The sequence below is a fragment of the Fusarium tjaetaba genome, assembly GCF_013396195.1.
Source record: "Fusarium tjaetaba strain NRRL 66243 chromosome Unknown NRRL66243_c0000291, whole genome shotgun sequence".
In the NCBI taxonomy this organism is placed as follows: Eukaryota; Fungi; Ascomycota; class Sordariomycetes; order Hypocreales; family Nectriaceae; genus Fusarium; species Fusarium tjaetaba.
The window spans coordinates 5,919-19,760 of record NW_023501487.1 but is presented as its reverse complement, the minus strand read 5'-3'; the positions used below and the strand labels follow the sequence as shown (position 1 = coordinate 19,760).

The following is a 13,842-nucleotide window of genomic DNA, read 5'->3' as shown; positions in this document are numbered from 1 at the left end:
TTATGTCTGTTTGTTTTCGAGTAACTGTATGCATATCTTCTGTGTTATTCAGCAGGGTGGTGTTGCTCTACGCTCTCTTGTCGGAGTTCATGAGATCCTTGACCCTCCATTTTGATAACCCAGCCATCTCCTCAACCTCCAAACTTTGGCCCATGCCTTCATTCTCGCTCAGTCGCTTAGCGCCGATCTTATGTTCAAGGCGCTTTGAGATTTCACCTCCCTCCCAGTGCCGAGCCTCGATAGGTAGTGGTTGCCACCAATCTCCTGTCCTGGCATGCCACTGTGCACTACACAGTTCCCATAGACGAGAGGTTGCTCGCTTATACGCGAAACGCTCATCCTCTCCAGTAAAAGCACTGGTGTTTGCAAAATCAACCGCCTTCTTTTGTATTCCAAAATCAGAGTCCTGGTCGGGATCATATGAGGAGGTGCTCGACTTTGTGTCATAATAAGCAACATTCGGTCGGAATGGAGACATTTGATCTTGATAGACTTCGGCAATTGTTTCGGATATGAGGTTGTCTAGCTCGTTTGCGCTGTTTGTCTTGTCAATCGCAGGGGTCTTCATCTTTGGGAAGAAGAGAGTATCTGGTGGGTTTTCAGCTCGGATTATCAGTTTGCAGCGAGCTTCGTATAGAGCATCCAAAAGCGTGATGAAACGCCGAGCTTCATTCTTCTTTGCGTGCGTGAGAATGGGAACATTATCAATGATGAAGGTATGGTAAGTAGAGGCCATTGTGATGTAATCAGCTGGGCCGAATGTTTCCACAAGGCTTTCAAAGTCCCATAATACAATGCCGTTGTAATGTCTAGGGGTGTGTACCTGTCGACCATATACCACTATAATCGATGGCTCCCATGGCAATGGTTGAGGCCCCGTCCACGCCACAGCCGACTCGACTCGTTCTCGCCATTGGTCCTGTTCACCTTTGGATAGGTAATAGTTGACTGGCTTCTTTGCTCCAGACTCAGACTTGTCCTGAGTAAGCACTTCTTGCATGCCGGCTTCATCGCCGGCTTCACCTTCGACAGCATCTCCAGTCACAGCTTGCGGACTGATCGTTTCCTCCCTTCTTCGCCAATCTCTAGCTCCTTCCATTTGCCAAAAGTCGCATCTAGCCTTCAGAACTTCAAGGAAGTTTGCGAAGTCGCTGGTAGATCCATATAGCTCCCCTCGGGCCCGAACTGCACTGCCAAAGAACTTGCGAATCAGTCCCCTTGTCGGTGCGGGCGTGTAATCAACTCCAATTGCATTTTGAAGCTCCTCCGGCATACGGTTAGAGGATGCAATAAGTACACCGCCAAGCTGAAAGAATGAGATGAAAAGATGACTGAGAATCTTGCTGGCTGCTTTATCAGGCAATTGAAATTCGTCAAGAAAGAGGATTGGGGATTCGTCGACCAGCTTTTTTGCCATCCATAGGATAGAGTAGTCTGTTTCACCTCCACTGGCTCTAGAAGTTGTCTTTCGGTGCTGCTCTAGTTGTGAAATAGTGTATAGCATAAATGTATTGAAGTGCCACCTCCTCTTCCGCTCAGTAGGCAGGCCATCAGCGAGTAAGTCAAGGAGCATTGACTTTCCAGTACCAACTTCTCCTGATAAGAATAATCCCCGAGGTGAGTCTATCTCGATGGCAGACTCGTGGTTTGTGAGTGTCCGTGTCAAAGCAAGACTCTCTTTTCCTTCGGGTGTCGAGAGGAGGTGCCTGAACAGTGGGTTCCGCCATATCGAGTGATTCCGTAACGCAAGGATATTTCCACTATCGTCTTTTACTTCTTCCTTGGGCTTTGCCTCTGTAAGGCGGGCTACCTGATTCAGGCGCTGGCGATACTCTGCCTGGGGAGTGTAGTCTTTGATTCGGTTGTATATCTTGTGTAAGTGCCGTGCGAGCCTATGTTGAGACGGGTCAGGGGCGTAAAGGCCAGCGGCAACATGAGCCTGATACTTGACGAGTGGATCAGTTATGACTACCGCTGTGGAAAACCGTCTCATTTTCAGGTCTTTATCAGCCTGTCACCATGAAGGTTGAATGATGAGCTAATAAGTAGATGGATCTAGCGGGTTCGGCGTAGGGTAGGCATTTAACAGGATCTTTGCTGGCCACGTGGTTTCGCTGGAGATTGAGGCTTTAATCTTGTGGATGCAGACGTTGGTAGAGATATAACCTTTTTAATTTTACCTGGAAACTGTGCGTTGGAGTGAAGATGAAACCGTTGGGCGTTATGCCATGTGGCGATTGGTGAATTTCACGATCATCTATTCGTTTCGGCCGTTATCAGATCGGAAAAGCCATGTGCATCATCGACTTAAATTTAGGTGCCTTACCCTAGAGACATAAGAGTTACAATGGAGGACGGTATATCCCGGACAGCCTAGACAGTTCAAAAAGTTCTAGGTATATGCATCCATAACATCAAGAACCGCACTGTATCTACTATGCCTGCAATCTTCATCAAGGCATCTCATCATAACCAGATCTAATCACAGCATGGTTTGGTGAAAGACATAATTGCGAACCCTGCCTATGAGACTACCAGTGACCTGCCTGATACCTAAACTACCTGACCCAGGGGATATAAGAAACCAGGAACATTGACCCCAAATGGCAGAAAGACTTAGCTAAACTACTATAAAATTGGAAAATTGGAAGTCTATTTCGGCATCCCCTGTTGAGGTCTCAAGCTTTCTTTGTCCCTAAGACTTCTTCTGTAACAATGTCCCAGCAAAGTATACTACATCAAGGTCCTCCGTGTGTAGTAAGATAGCAGGATGTTCGCAAGGAAATCATCAGTAAAAAGGGGAAAAAATAGAAAACCTTTATAATTTGATTAGATGCGTTTGTGACCCGAATAGAAAGAATCAATTCATTCATGATGGTTGTTTGCACACAAACCCAAGGTCGAGTTGGAGTACATGAGAATGAATGTATCGAGAGGCCAAAAATACTTGAGCGCAAGGCGCTGTCTCGAGCTCAGCTCTGACTAAGGTAAGGTACCACAAGCCAAAAGGTACCTTAAACAGAGGCTCTGCAACAAACCTTCTGCATGCGATCTCCAGTGGGGTACATAAGACTAGCGGCTGGACATGAAGGCTCTGATTGGTAGCTGTGGGACGGACCAACTGAAGCTTTCAGGGGGCTTCAAGGCAATGCCAGCTCATAGTAGCAGCTCTAGCACACCTCGAGAAAGCACCGTCCAGTTTTGAGCCAATCATAGCGCGCCAGACTCCGTAGCTAGGTTAACCAGCCAGCTTTTTTGTTCGATTGGCTCCCGATACACGCTTCGTCACTGCTCTCTACAGGCTTCGACCAGCACATCGGCCGCGCCAGTTTTCTCTCCATCCATCCCATCCATCACAAAGTCCACCGCTCACACTCTTCCGTTCACGTCAACGATCCATCACGATCATCCGTCACGTTGACGCCGCAAGATGCCTCTATGACCACGCGGCTGATTCCATCGCCATTTTAACACCACACGTTTTATTTCGCGACCTCTTTCTTTGTAAAGATACAACCATCGACATCGACCTCTTCCGTGTCCAGTTTGCGATCCACCCAAAATGTTTTCTCCATCTGTCGCTCAGGGTGGCCCTGCGACGGCAACTCGTTCACGCCGCCGCCAACGTCCCTTGAGCTCCGAACATGTCGCTCAGCAGCCAAAAGCCAAGAGACAGAGGGTTCCCTTGACAGAGCAGACTTTTGTCAACCCCGATGCCCAGCAGGAAATGATCGAGGTAAAGACCGATGCCAAGGTCACAACTCTGCCCGCCAAAAACAAAAACAAAAACATCGAGCCTCCTCCTGAGAGCCCCAGCCCAGTGCTGCGCAAGGAATTGAATGTTCGCGCGAAGAAGGCAAAGCATGGCGACCGCGCCGCTAACAAAGGCGACGGAAGTCTTGTTTTGGTAAGAATTGATGTTTTCTTTGTTTCGATGATGCTGCATATTAACAGTGAGACTATCCAGACAAGCACAAACGCATACAGCGTCAGCAAACTCCCAGCTCTGCCTGACAGGATTCGTACAGATTGGTCACGTAAGTCTGAATACCACAACTTTGGTCCTCAAGAGCGTACTCATCCGTATCATCACAGCCTACCAAACTGCCGACATCTTCTCCACAGGCTATGCTCTTTCTCTCACCCAAACACACGCCCTTGTCTGGCCCTATACATCTACATCGCAATCACCCGAAACCTTTTCCTTCAACCTCCCATCAACGTCCAAACCCAACGATTCCCTTCCTGTAGGATGCCTCGTATCGCCGTCTGCGTCGTCCGCGGAACCTGGTCTGGTTGTGGTCATGGGAGGTAGTGGAAAAGTCGTCTATTGGGAGTCAATTGCCAGCGCGGCTACATTTGTCTTCATGAAGAAGGACCGGACTGGAGTCGAGTACACTATATCGGGAATGCAGACTGGGGAAAAGGTTGTGGCTATCACGAACGCCGAATCCGCCGGATTCATTCTCACCTTCAACTCTGGTCGCCTTGCCTACATGAATGTTCGTGACGGCCAAGGCCGCCCTGCCATTTCTGTACAGTTTCTCCGCAACAGCCTGTCGCCCTCCACAGGTGGAATCTTCGGCAGTATTCGACATGCTTTTCAACACTTGTCTCTCAAAGGAGATGTTGCAGCTGTCCGTGCGGACCGATCCTCGCGAACAGGCGAGAGAAACATTGTGGCCCTCACCAGCAAAGGCCGACTGCATGCATGGAGAGTCCACCGCGGAGGCCATAACGAGGTGATCGGCGACGCAGACGTGCGTGAAAATATCATCGCCGCGCTCCAGGAGACAGATCCTGCATCTCAGGAATATCCCCATGATTCTTTCGAGGCAGTTGATTTCACTTACGTGCCAAAGGGCTTGGAATCCAAGTACCTTGAGTTGAGTAGGCTCAGCGAGGCTATGGCCACCGACGATTCCTCCGTACAGCATCTTCTGATACTTGTCAGCCTGACTTTGCGAAGCACGGCTCGCTACGCTTTAGTTGAAGCTATCCTGACGCCCCAAGGATGCCAAATAGGGATGATTCGTCCCATAACCTCATATAGTGCACCATCCTCACCCTCCGAGACCGCACGGCCACGTTTATATCTTCCTCGCCCTGCCCTGGTTGCTTTCATCGTCTTCGATCGCGCCACTGTCATCGCATCAATTGCTGTCCCACCACAGTCTCCTGAGTCACAGCTCCAAACCGACAGTCACATTTTACCTGCCGCTTTCGAAGATGTTGTTGATTTCCGCGAAGACGATGTACACGAAATCATAGGCTCAGGGTTTGAAGAAGTTTCGCCTGCCCTTAGCCATGAAGAGCATCGACTTCATCGACCCAGGACGAAGAATCCCGCTGTGGTTCTGATGGTTCGAGGTGCCGGCGTAGTGCGAATCGTGACAACTGACGTGGATAAGTTTGCTAGTGACAAGCCCCTGAAGGTTTCTGCGAAGAGCAAGATCGAACAGGCCGTCTTCTACGGCGTCAAACAAGACAATCCTCTGGTTTTCGACGGACGACAAGAAATCAAATTTTCCAACGAAGAAATTGCCCACGCTGCACTGGAAGTTAGCCACGAGATCTTGAGCTCAAACACTCCTTTTATCTCTACTCTCCCAGCTTCGCTAGAGGACAATCTCCGAGCTCGATCGACTGCACTTGAAAGATTGATAGCTCAGCTTAAGATTATGGGGGCAGACCTCGATCGCAAGACACGTTGGAGCTTGTTATATGATGCCGAGAAGATGCATGTGGCTACATTGCTCTGGAAACGACACGAAGCCTTCACTACATCACGACCAGCAAATGCCAAGAAGAGCCTTATTGGTTATATTGTCGAGTTCATTCACCAAGATGATAAACACAACCCTGTTGCTGAGGCTGGTGAAGTTGATCGAGTTCGATACTGGTTTACTCGGGATGTTTTCCGTCTCGAGATACTTGTAGCTTGGGCGTATCAAGTCATCAAGACGCTCTATAGGGAGCATTTGCTTGACGAGGCCAAGCTGACTGCCATGCTCCACGAAGCTATCCAAATCAACACTTGCACGCATGTCGCAGCGCTCGATTTCCGAAAGAACAACTTAAGCGCTTATGGTCTTGGTTTCGAAGAACTGCGCCTAGGTATTCTTCGCGACGGATACGACGACCTTCCCGAGCCATGGACTGGTTCTCATTTCGTTGCCAACAACATTAAACGTCTGGTCGATCTCGCAGATCAATGGTTGCTTAAGGATCAAGATGCAGGTGAACCGGCCAGGGCTTCAAATCAGCCGGACCATAAGGTGAAGTCCAAGATTTTCGAAGAAATGCCAACACTTGTCGATGGGATGCTCACTTCGGTTCTGGAATATGCCCGTTGGTCAGCAACGCGCCCTGAGCTGAAGACCATGTCGCAGGAATTTGCCAAGCTATACAAGACGAGTTCATTTGAGAAGCCCCTTGCCCTAGCGCGGTCAGGCAGGTGGGAAGAGGGAGCCTCTATCGCTGAGAAGCATGAATGCCTCCGTGCTCTCCCTATAATTTTGTTGGATCATATCCAAATGCTCGAAGATCGCCTTGCTGAGCCAGACTTGTCACTTGTTGACAGGCAAACCTTTAAACGACTGAGAGACAACAAGAAGACCAAGCTGGAGAGCAGCTTTTCCGTCTACGGCCAGTCATTTGCATTCCCGGCATACGAGTTCCTGCTCCAAAAACACGGCGTTGAGGCTGTCCTGGAATTCGATCTCGACAAGTTGGGCTATAAGACCCAGTTTCTGCGTAGCAAGCCTGAACTGGCGCGAATATCGTGGATCAACGATGTGCAGCAAGAGAAAGACGTCGGTCATAGCGCAGACACTCTCGTGACCCTCGCACTTACCAAGGAACAGCAAGTGTGGAACAAGAAGATTGAGTTAAGTCTCGGAAAGCTTGCTCTTCTTGCTGAGCTCGAGGACAAGAAAACTGGTTCGGGTGGCCTCAAGGTGAACGCTGACGAGGCCCGTGCCGAGGAGAAACTCAAGAAAGTCGACCAAGAGTTAGTTGCCATCAGGATCCAAGATCAACTATATAACCAGGTTCTCCCCAGCACATACGATGCTGTGGATGACGCAGCAGCGCTTAATTTCGCAATGGAAGTTCATAGCATGAACATACCACGGCGTCAGAAGGCCCAGCATCAGATATTTGAAGATGGCATGAGGCGGCTTCTAAAGCACGAGGCCCTGGACGCAATGACACTCATTGACCTCCTGACTATGATTTACCTGAAGCCTGAGTCCCGCGCTGAGATTCCAAATCCATTCTGGCTAGCTCTTTTGGTCGCCGAGAGTAGCTGTCACAGTGACGAGGTCAAAGAGGCTAAGCGGATGATCTGGAGGAGACTATTTATACGCGATGATTGGGCCAAGATCAACGACACACAGCTCAAGGATGATCGTCAGGTGGTTGAGAGATTGGCAGAGACTGAGCTCTATTCAATGCTAACCGACTGCATCAGCTTCCGTAAGTGAAATGTTTATCTAACTTCTAGGGAACACATTCTGACTTGAATACAGAAGATCCACATGAGCCTTTCCGACCTCTATCTCCGCACGAGGCTCTCGGTGCTTTTACCGAGAACCTCGACCGCCGGTTCCGCGATTTTGAGACATCTTTCAGGACAAAGCTGATCGATATCATGAAGCTGGAGGACAAGATTCTCCATCAGCATGTGGAGAAGCATCGTCTCGGTGAATGGGTCCGTTCTACCTTCGAAGCCGCTCGAGTAGAGCTAGACAGCACGCTGGATAACGCCACTAAGAATGCTGCCGCCCCCCAAGTTGCTGAGCACAATACTGTAATGAGTGGCTCAATATTCGATTATGGCAGCTAACTCGCCAATTCTCATGGGCAGCTCTGGGCCAGCTGCTGGGGAGGTTGATGCTCGACTCGTCACTCTCTCATATCTTTCCTCACTTGTACAGTACAAGGCTCATTCAAGGTATGCCCCAAGAGGCATTAAGACATGAATGGCTGCCAATGTTATGATTACGGCATATATCAACGCAGATGACTTCTACACACTTTACTACGCAACACGCATACATGCACAGCAAAAAGGGGGGGTTTTATTGTTGGCCTAGGGGAATAACCGGGGCATCGTTTTTATGTACTTATTTGCGTCTGAGGGAAATCGTCTGTTGCTACAGAGCTTCTCCTTTATGTACAAGCTGTTTCTCACACCCTAGTGGTGTGAATACTAGTTCTCAAATTTCCAGAGATAGGAGTAAGGGGTGAATTCGTGGTAGGATTACCACATCAAGGCGTGTGAAATACGCCATTCTTGCGTTAATAAAGACCTTTCGGTATGTAATATATTTGCATACTTTTTGTGTACACACCTACCTCACGTCTTTATAAAACCATGGTACTCAACATATTTAAATACGCATCTTCATTGCTGTCACTCCTGTATAAGCGACTTGTGGTTTTGGCTGCAGTCTTGATTCATTTCGGCATCATGTACATAATCCATACGCCACATCATCAGCCCGGTACCCGTTGTACGGTCCAGCATCACTCCTTTTGACCCCAAAGACCATAATTTGCGGAATAGGCGGCCATTGGCAATGCCTAGAGCAAAACCCAAAAAATGCATCCGTCATCGAGACTACACAGCTGAAGAAAGAAGCCGCTCATTTGCAGCATAGACTCAACTGCATAGTTAGAACTGAACACTGCCAAGCTATATGCCCTCCCCAAAACTACAGGCCAAGAATTTTGTTGGCAACGGGCGGGGCAGTATCGAAAGGAAGAGAAGATCGTAGAGAAGCTTAGCCCTGCATCTTTCTTCGCTTGCCGACCTGAGCGGAGAAACCAGTCTTGATAGCGGTAACACTTCGTCGGGAGCCGCAGTTGTTGCAGGTGATGAAGTAAAGACGGTTCTCACCCTTGTTGAGTTCGGTGTCGGGAGATTTGCAGGTCTTGCAGGTGACATACTCGACTGAAAGAGGCGATGATTAGCAAACAGAAACCCGCAGTCGTAAAAGTGCAAAAACTTACTGATGTATTTTCGGACAACGTTCTCGATCTGCTTCTGCTGGAAACGACCCTTGATGACTAACCTTCGGCTTCCGTCAACGGAACCGCTGGTACCCAACTCGGCAAAAAGATAGGCAGTAAGATGCTCCTCTGTTCTCTTCATACGCTTAGAGATGTCGGCGATGTTGGCAAAGACGGTTTTTCGGTTGCCTTCTCGCATGCACTGAGGAGGAGGGATCTTGTAGCTCTTGGTTCCCGGGGAAGTGTGGTCGGGGTTTCTCTCGGTGAGTTGGTGGAAGAAGCGGGAAAGGAGCATGCTGTAGCCGATGGTCTTGGTCTCATCGTGAGCCCAAATGCCGGTTCCCTCGTTCATATCACCCTCCTGCTCCTGGGGAACCTCCTCAACTTCCTCGCCCTCCTTGAGCTCAAGTTTCTCGAGCTGCTTGGTGAAATCATCGTCGCCCTTGGGGGCCTTCTTCTTCTTCTTCTTCTTCAGAGTCAGGTCAAGGCCTCCATCCTCGGCGGGGGTAGCATCGTCAGCGGGGGCAGCGTCGGCGTCGGCATCGGCATCGTCGACCTTCTTTGACTTCTTCTTCTTCTTCTTGAGCAGGGAAAGGTCGAGACCACCATCCTCAGCTGGGGGAAGGTCCTCAGCGGCTGTCGTTTGCGAATCAGTAAAGGACTCAAGGGCGGCAGAAAGCGGCGGCGTACGAGGCGTATGGGACTGAGCCGAATCCTTGGGTTCTTCGGTAGCGTTAACCATGGTCACTGAACCGTCAGCGTCGACAACAACTTGTTCGTCGGTGAAGGCAACGGATTTGCGTGATTTGCGTTCGGTTGGTACCTGTAAATAAAACGAAAAGAATAAAGAGGTTAGTAAAGAATTCGATTGAGGGACGCGGTGTTATTTTTGTGGCTGTGGAGGATAGATGATGATGTGAAGGTGGCGGTTGGGAAAATGTGAGTCAAAGGCCTAGACAGTAAAATAAATCGATCCAATGTCGAATCGCCTGCTTCCCTCCAGAAAGTGGTGTCGACAATACCAGAGGTACTTTCGCACCAACAAGACGTAGTGGGGGTTAAAAGGCGATAAGAGGGACCTGATAGGCTCGTTGATGAGGCATTCGAGGGTTTTGGAGGGGTAAAAGATTGGGCCTGTGTGGTCCAGAGGGTACAAGACACGCCATGAAAAGCATGGCACAACCTAAACATTTGAACCTCAAAGCCAGGCAGGCCTGTATGGTAGTGGGTAGGTAGGTAGGTAGGTAGGTATATGTAGTAGGTCGTATTTCGTGTCATGTCCCAGCAGCCTCTTCAATAAGGGTTGGTAGGAAGGAATTATACAGGTATGTGTAATTTGCTGCAGGCTTGTCACTCACCTCGCCCTCCATGATTGCTATGTGGCTGCGCTGCTTCTTGATTTTTTCCGTTAATGGCCGGTTGCTGGTTTATTGGGGTTTTTTGCTGGATGTGGGTGTCGCAAATGGGCGGCTTCTTCGTATAAGGTACTGCGAAGATCTTTGGCTTGGGGCTTCTCGCGCAATGATATATCGTTTATATTCTTGGATCGCAGAGTTTGCGCGCGCTGTTGGTATGCTTCTTCTGATGGATTTAGTTGTGGGTTTAGGATGTAGAGGGAGATCAGTCCAACGTCATGGGCCGGGTGAGCGATACCTTGAGTCAACCAGAGCCCAAACCATAGCGCAGGCGGCCCCCAAGCTTCACGATAGGGAGTCACGGGGATACCCACGTGATGCTTTACAAAGTGGTCCGCACCCAATCAATTGGGAAGCTTGTCAGAGCTCCCCCAGTTCCTGTCGGAGCCTAGCTCCGGGCCCCGATGCGACTACCTACGGCCTTTACATCCTAACGACTATCAATCATCTCGATCGACGGGAGGTTCCATTGCTGCTCGTCGCAACGCAACGCAATTACATCTGAAGATACGGTAGCGGTCTCCGTTTACTCCTGTATCCTTAGGACTCAGCAGTCTCTGAACAAAGAAGTTACTCTGATAGCCAACCACCACTCAACCTGACGCCCAATACCCGCCATTCACGACCTCCGAAGATATCCTCAACGCCTTGTGGCCTACAGACATATCCCGAGCTGCATTGGCCGAGCGAATCTGTACTCAGGTTACTCCCGTAACAACTGTCAACATGGCCGCCGACTCCTCCCTTGTTGACCTCCATGATGCTTCCATGTCTGATGACAAGGACGATCTGGACTCGCTCCCATCCATATCTACCGACGACATATATTCCGATACCTCCGACACTGATGCTCAAGCGGAGTGGGAGCGCAGCCTCGAACAACTACAGTTGATACTGACAATGATGATTGTGCCCTGGATGGGTAAATACTTTGGTCGCAAATTCGCCTATTGGAGTGAGTAATTTGTTTACTTGCTTATATCACCATCTATCCAAGATGAGGAGTATTCTAACCAATTGCTGTTAGGTTGGTCACGATACATGGAGTGGGCCCATAACGTCGATATTCGATTGACAAATAAGGCGACCTTCAAGGCGGCGGGCGTTGTGGAAACAGCGGCAACGTTATAGACATACTTCGAACCAGACGATCCGATCTCGATATGAATGGATGACCTGAGTAATATGCATGGCTTTCATAAGGTGTTGGGGTGTAAATATGCATATGTTTTCTTTCTTTCAGTAATATATGATTTCAAACACGCTTGTTTTATTCCTCCTGTCAACCAAGAGACCCTAGCACGAACCCATTGTGCTAACAACCAGATATCACTGAAAACCAAAGCCGTCCGTATATTAAACTTTCATTTGCTGCATGATCGTTGCCCTTGATCCAACACCTGTTCTGAATAAACTACCCGTCCCAACTCCCCTTCCAAAATACTAATACATCTAACAATCCTGGTATAATAATCCTTAATGCTGAACGCTCTCTATATCCTAATGCAACTTGATACCGGCACTCAAGAGTCGGTGATGCCCTAGGGCGGTTTTGGTGTAACGGAGCTCAGGGAAGCACATACATCGTGTTCCACAGAGTTTGTGGCCATGACGCTTGCGCTGATGGTACTAGAGCAAAGAACCAACAAGATCATGACCGGGCCCCATTAATACGGCTGAGCCGTTATGTTATGGGTTTCTGATGTGTTTAGTGCTCATCAGACGCTAGAAGAAATCTGAGACATTGATGGCCGTGAAGCGGCACTGCGAAGAGAGCCGAACTGATTGCGTGCAGTTCTGATGGTCAAAAGGAGACTCCCAGATACGCAGGCGAACAGGAACCATATGAAGACAGTGCTTGCTTGCAGTCGACGGCACCGCCCCTCATCACTCCCTGAGCCCCAGGCGATCCAGTCTCCAGGCAGAGCTTTGGGGTTAATATCTCCGCAGTTGACGACACGCAGCTTTGCCGCAAGAACAATGGCACCGATGAAGGTGAAGAGAACAGCTATGCCATCCAATGGTAGCTGCATGAGTGGCTTGTCGAGAGCTGAAACAAAGAAAGCGAGAAGGCCAATGATGCAAACGATCCAGCAGACAATGGCAATAAACATGATAAAGTTGACGGCAGCCGTTGCAGAGCCTGCGGCGTCGATATTTGACGCCATGACGTTGCCGATGAGAGCCGTTAGGAGGAGTGTCATGAGCAGAGCGACGCTGCGCAGGATCATCTGGATGAGGTTGTATCGCATGGTGGGCAACGGATGCTGGATCGCAGTGCTTGCTAAGGTTGATACGAGGTGTATAACAGTAGTAGTAGCACAACAGCCGTGGCACTGGCACTATTACAGATGCCGAAGCGACTGCACACGCTATGGTTGTGCACCTTGTCCAAGGAGTTGATCCGAGTGTTGGAAGTGGTGATTTGCAAAGGCAGTCTGGACCTATGATTGATCGACAGCAAAGCTGGAGCAATGCGGGGATGAAGATGTCTATTTACCTCAGAAGGCTGCGATATTTGGTGGAGGATACCTTACATGTGGAGTTGAGTTGAGTCGTTTTGATGCGGTGCTCGAGGCGTCTGGCGATAGGGTCGTGGTGGGTTATATCGTTGTTGGCGCATTGCCCAAGCAACCGTTGACACACTGAATAAACTCAGCAAGGGTAGGTAGCTGAGCTGTTGCAGGGGACAAGGGCATCATCTACGTTATGTATGTTTAAAACTCTCACATAATTATTTTTGTTCTCACCGCCCGGTTATTATCGATACGAATACGCTACTACATAAAACCAGATTCTCAGACGACTCTCATACAATTCTTTTGCAGACGTTTGAGCAATTCAAAGTTTCTGTTGCATCATCACCAACGGTAACCATTCGGCGTGAACCAATCAAAACCACGCATGCCCTACAGATGAGAGTTGACATTCCATAACCGCTGGCATTGAGCCAGTCTGACTTTGAATAGGAAAAAAAATCGTCGATTGGATCATATGTTTGCTGCATTCTTCTCAAACAGCTGTGTAATGAGCGGTTCATATATCTTCACAGCAAAGCTCAAAGCTCAAAGCTTAAAGCTCTGCATGTTGGTCCATTCTTTGGCCAAACAAAGTCCATGCTGTGCTGTGCCCTATAGTCGCATGACACCAATCATGGTGGTTACGGTTGCCAGGTGAACCAGGCGGAGGTATACAGATGTAAATAAGGTTGGTAGGCTGAGTTATAGGTGGACAAGAGCTAGACCACTTAACTATCAGGTAGTCCGCGGAAGTGATTGATTACGGGCGGCTAACACGTGCCGTGGCCGTGCTCGGGAATATGACAGGTGATGATCATAAGACAGAATCATACATCAGATGCAACGATTAGCTACTATTACTGTTCTCAAGGAATTCTACTAAGCTCCAA

At 49.1% G+C, this 13,842-nt stretch overlaps 5 protein-coding genes across 5 annotated transcripts; 2 read left to right on the top strand and 3 right to left on the bottom strand.

The window, feature by feature from the left end:
* Positions 1 to 67: 67 nt before the first annotated feature.
* Positions 68 to 1,993, bottom strand: FTJAE_11590 (ATPase family; the record flags this gene model as incomplete). Its single annotated transcript, XM_037344548.1, has 1 exon — positions 68 to 1,993. The coding sequence occupies one exon, from the start codon at positions 1,991 to 1,993 to the stop codon at positions 68 to 70; it is 1,926 nt and encodes a 641-aa protein (XP_037201350.1).
* A 1,569-nt stretch (positions 1,994 to 3,562) lies between these two features.
* FTJAE_11589 (uncharacterized protein) lies at positions 3,563 to 7,849 on the top strand (the record flags this gene model as incomplete). Its single annotated transcript, XM_037344546.1, has 3 exons — positions 3,563 to 3,907; positions 4,029 to 7,479; positions 7,533 to 7,849. The coding sequence occupies 3 exons, from the start codon at positions 3,563 to 3,565 to the stop codon at positions 7,847 to 7,849; spliced, it is 4,113 nt and encodes a 1,370-aa protein (XP_037201349.1).
* A 940-nt stretch (positions 7,850 to 8,789) lies between these two features.
* FTJAE_11588 (translation initiation factor 2 subunit 2) lies at positions 8,790 to 10,388 on the bottom strand (the record flags this gene model as incomplete). Its single annotated transcript, XM_037344545.1, has 3 exons — positions 8,790 to 8,959; positions 9,019 to 9,841; positions 10,377 to 10,388. The coding sequence occupies 3 exons, from the start codon at positions 10,386 to 10,388 to the stop codon at positions 8,790 to 8,792; spliced, it is 1,005 nt and encodes a 334-aa protein (XP_037201348.1).
* Positions 10,389 to 11,159: 771 nt separating this feature from the next.
* FTJAE_11587 (uncharacterized protein) lies at positions 11,160 to 11,564 on the top strand (the record flags this gene model as incomplete). Its single annotated transcript, XM_037344544.1, has 2 exons — positions 11,160 to 11,388; positions 11,461 to 11,564. 2 exons carry the CDS (start codon positions 11,160 to 11,162, stop codon positions 11,562 to 11,564), a joined length of 333 nt encoding a protein of 110 aa, XP_037201347.1.
* Positions 11,565 to 12,151: 587 nt separating this feature from the next.
* Positions 12,152 to 12,685, bottom strand: FTJAE_11586 (non-classical export 2; the record flags this gene model as incomplete). Its single annotated transcript, XM_037344543.1, has 1 exon — positions 12,152 to 12,685. The coding sequence occupies one exon, from the start codon at positions 12,683 to 12,685 to the stop codon at positions 12,152 to 12,154; it is 534 nt and encodes a 177-aa protein (XP_037201346.1).
* Between the last annotated feature and the right edge of the window lie 1,157 nt (positions 12,686 to 13,842).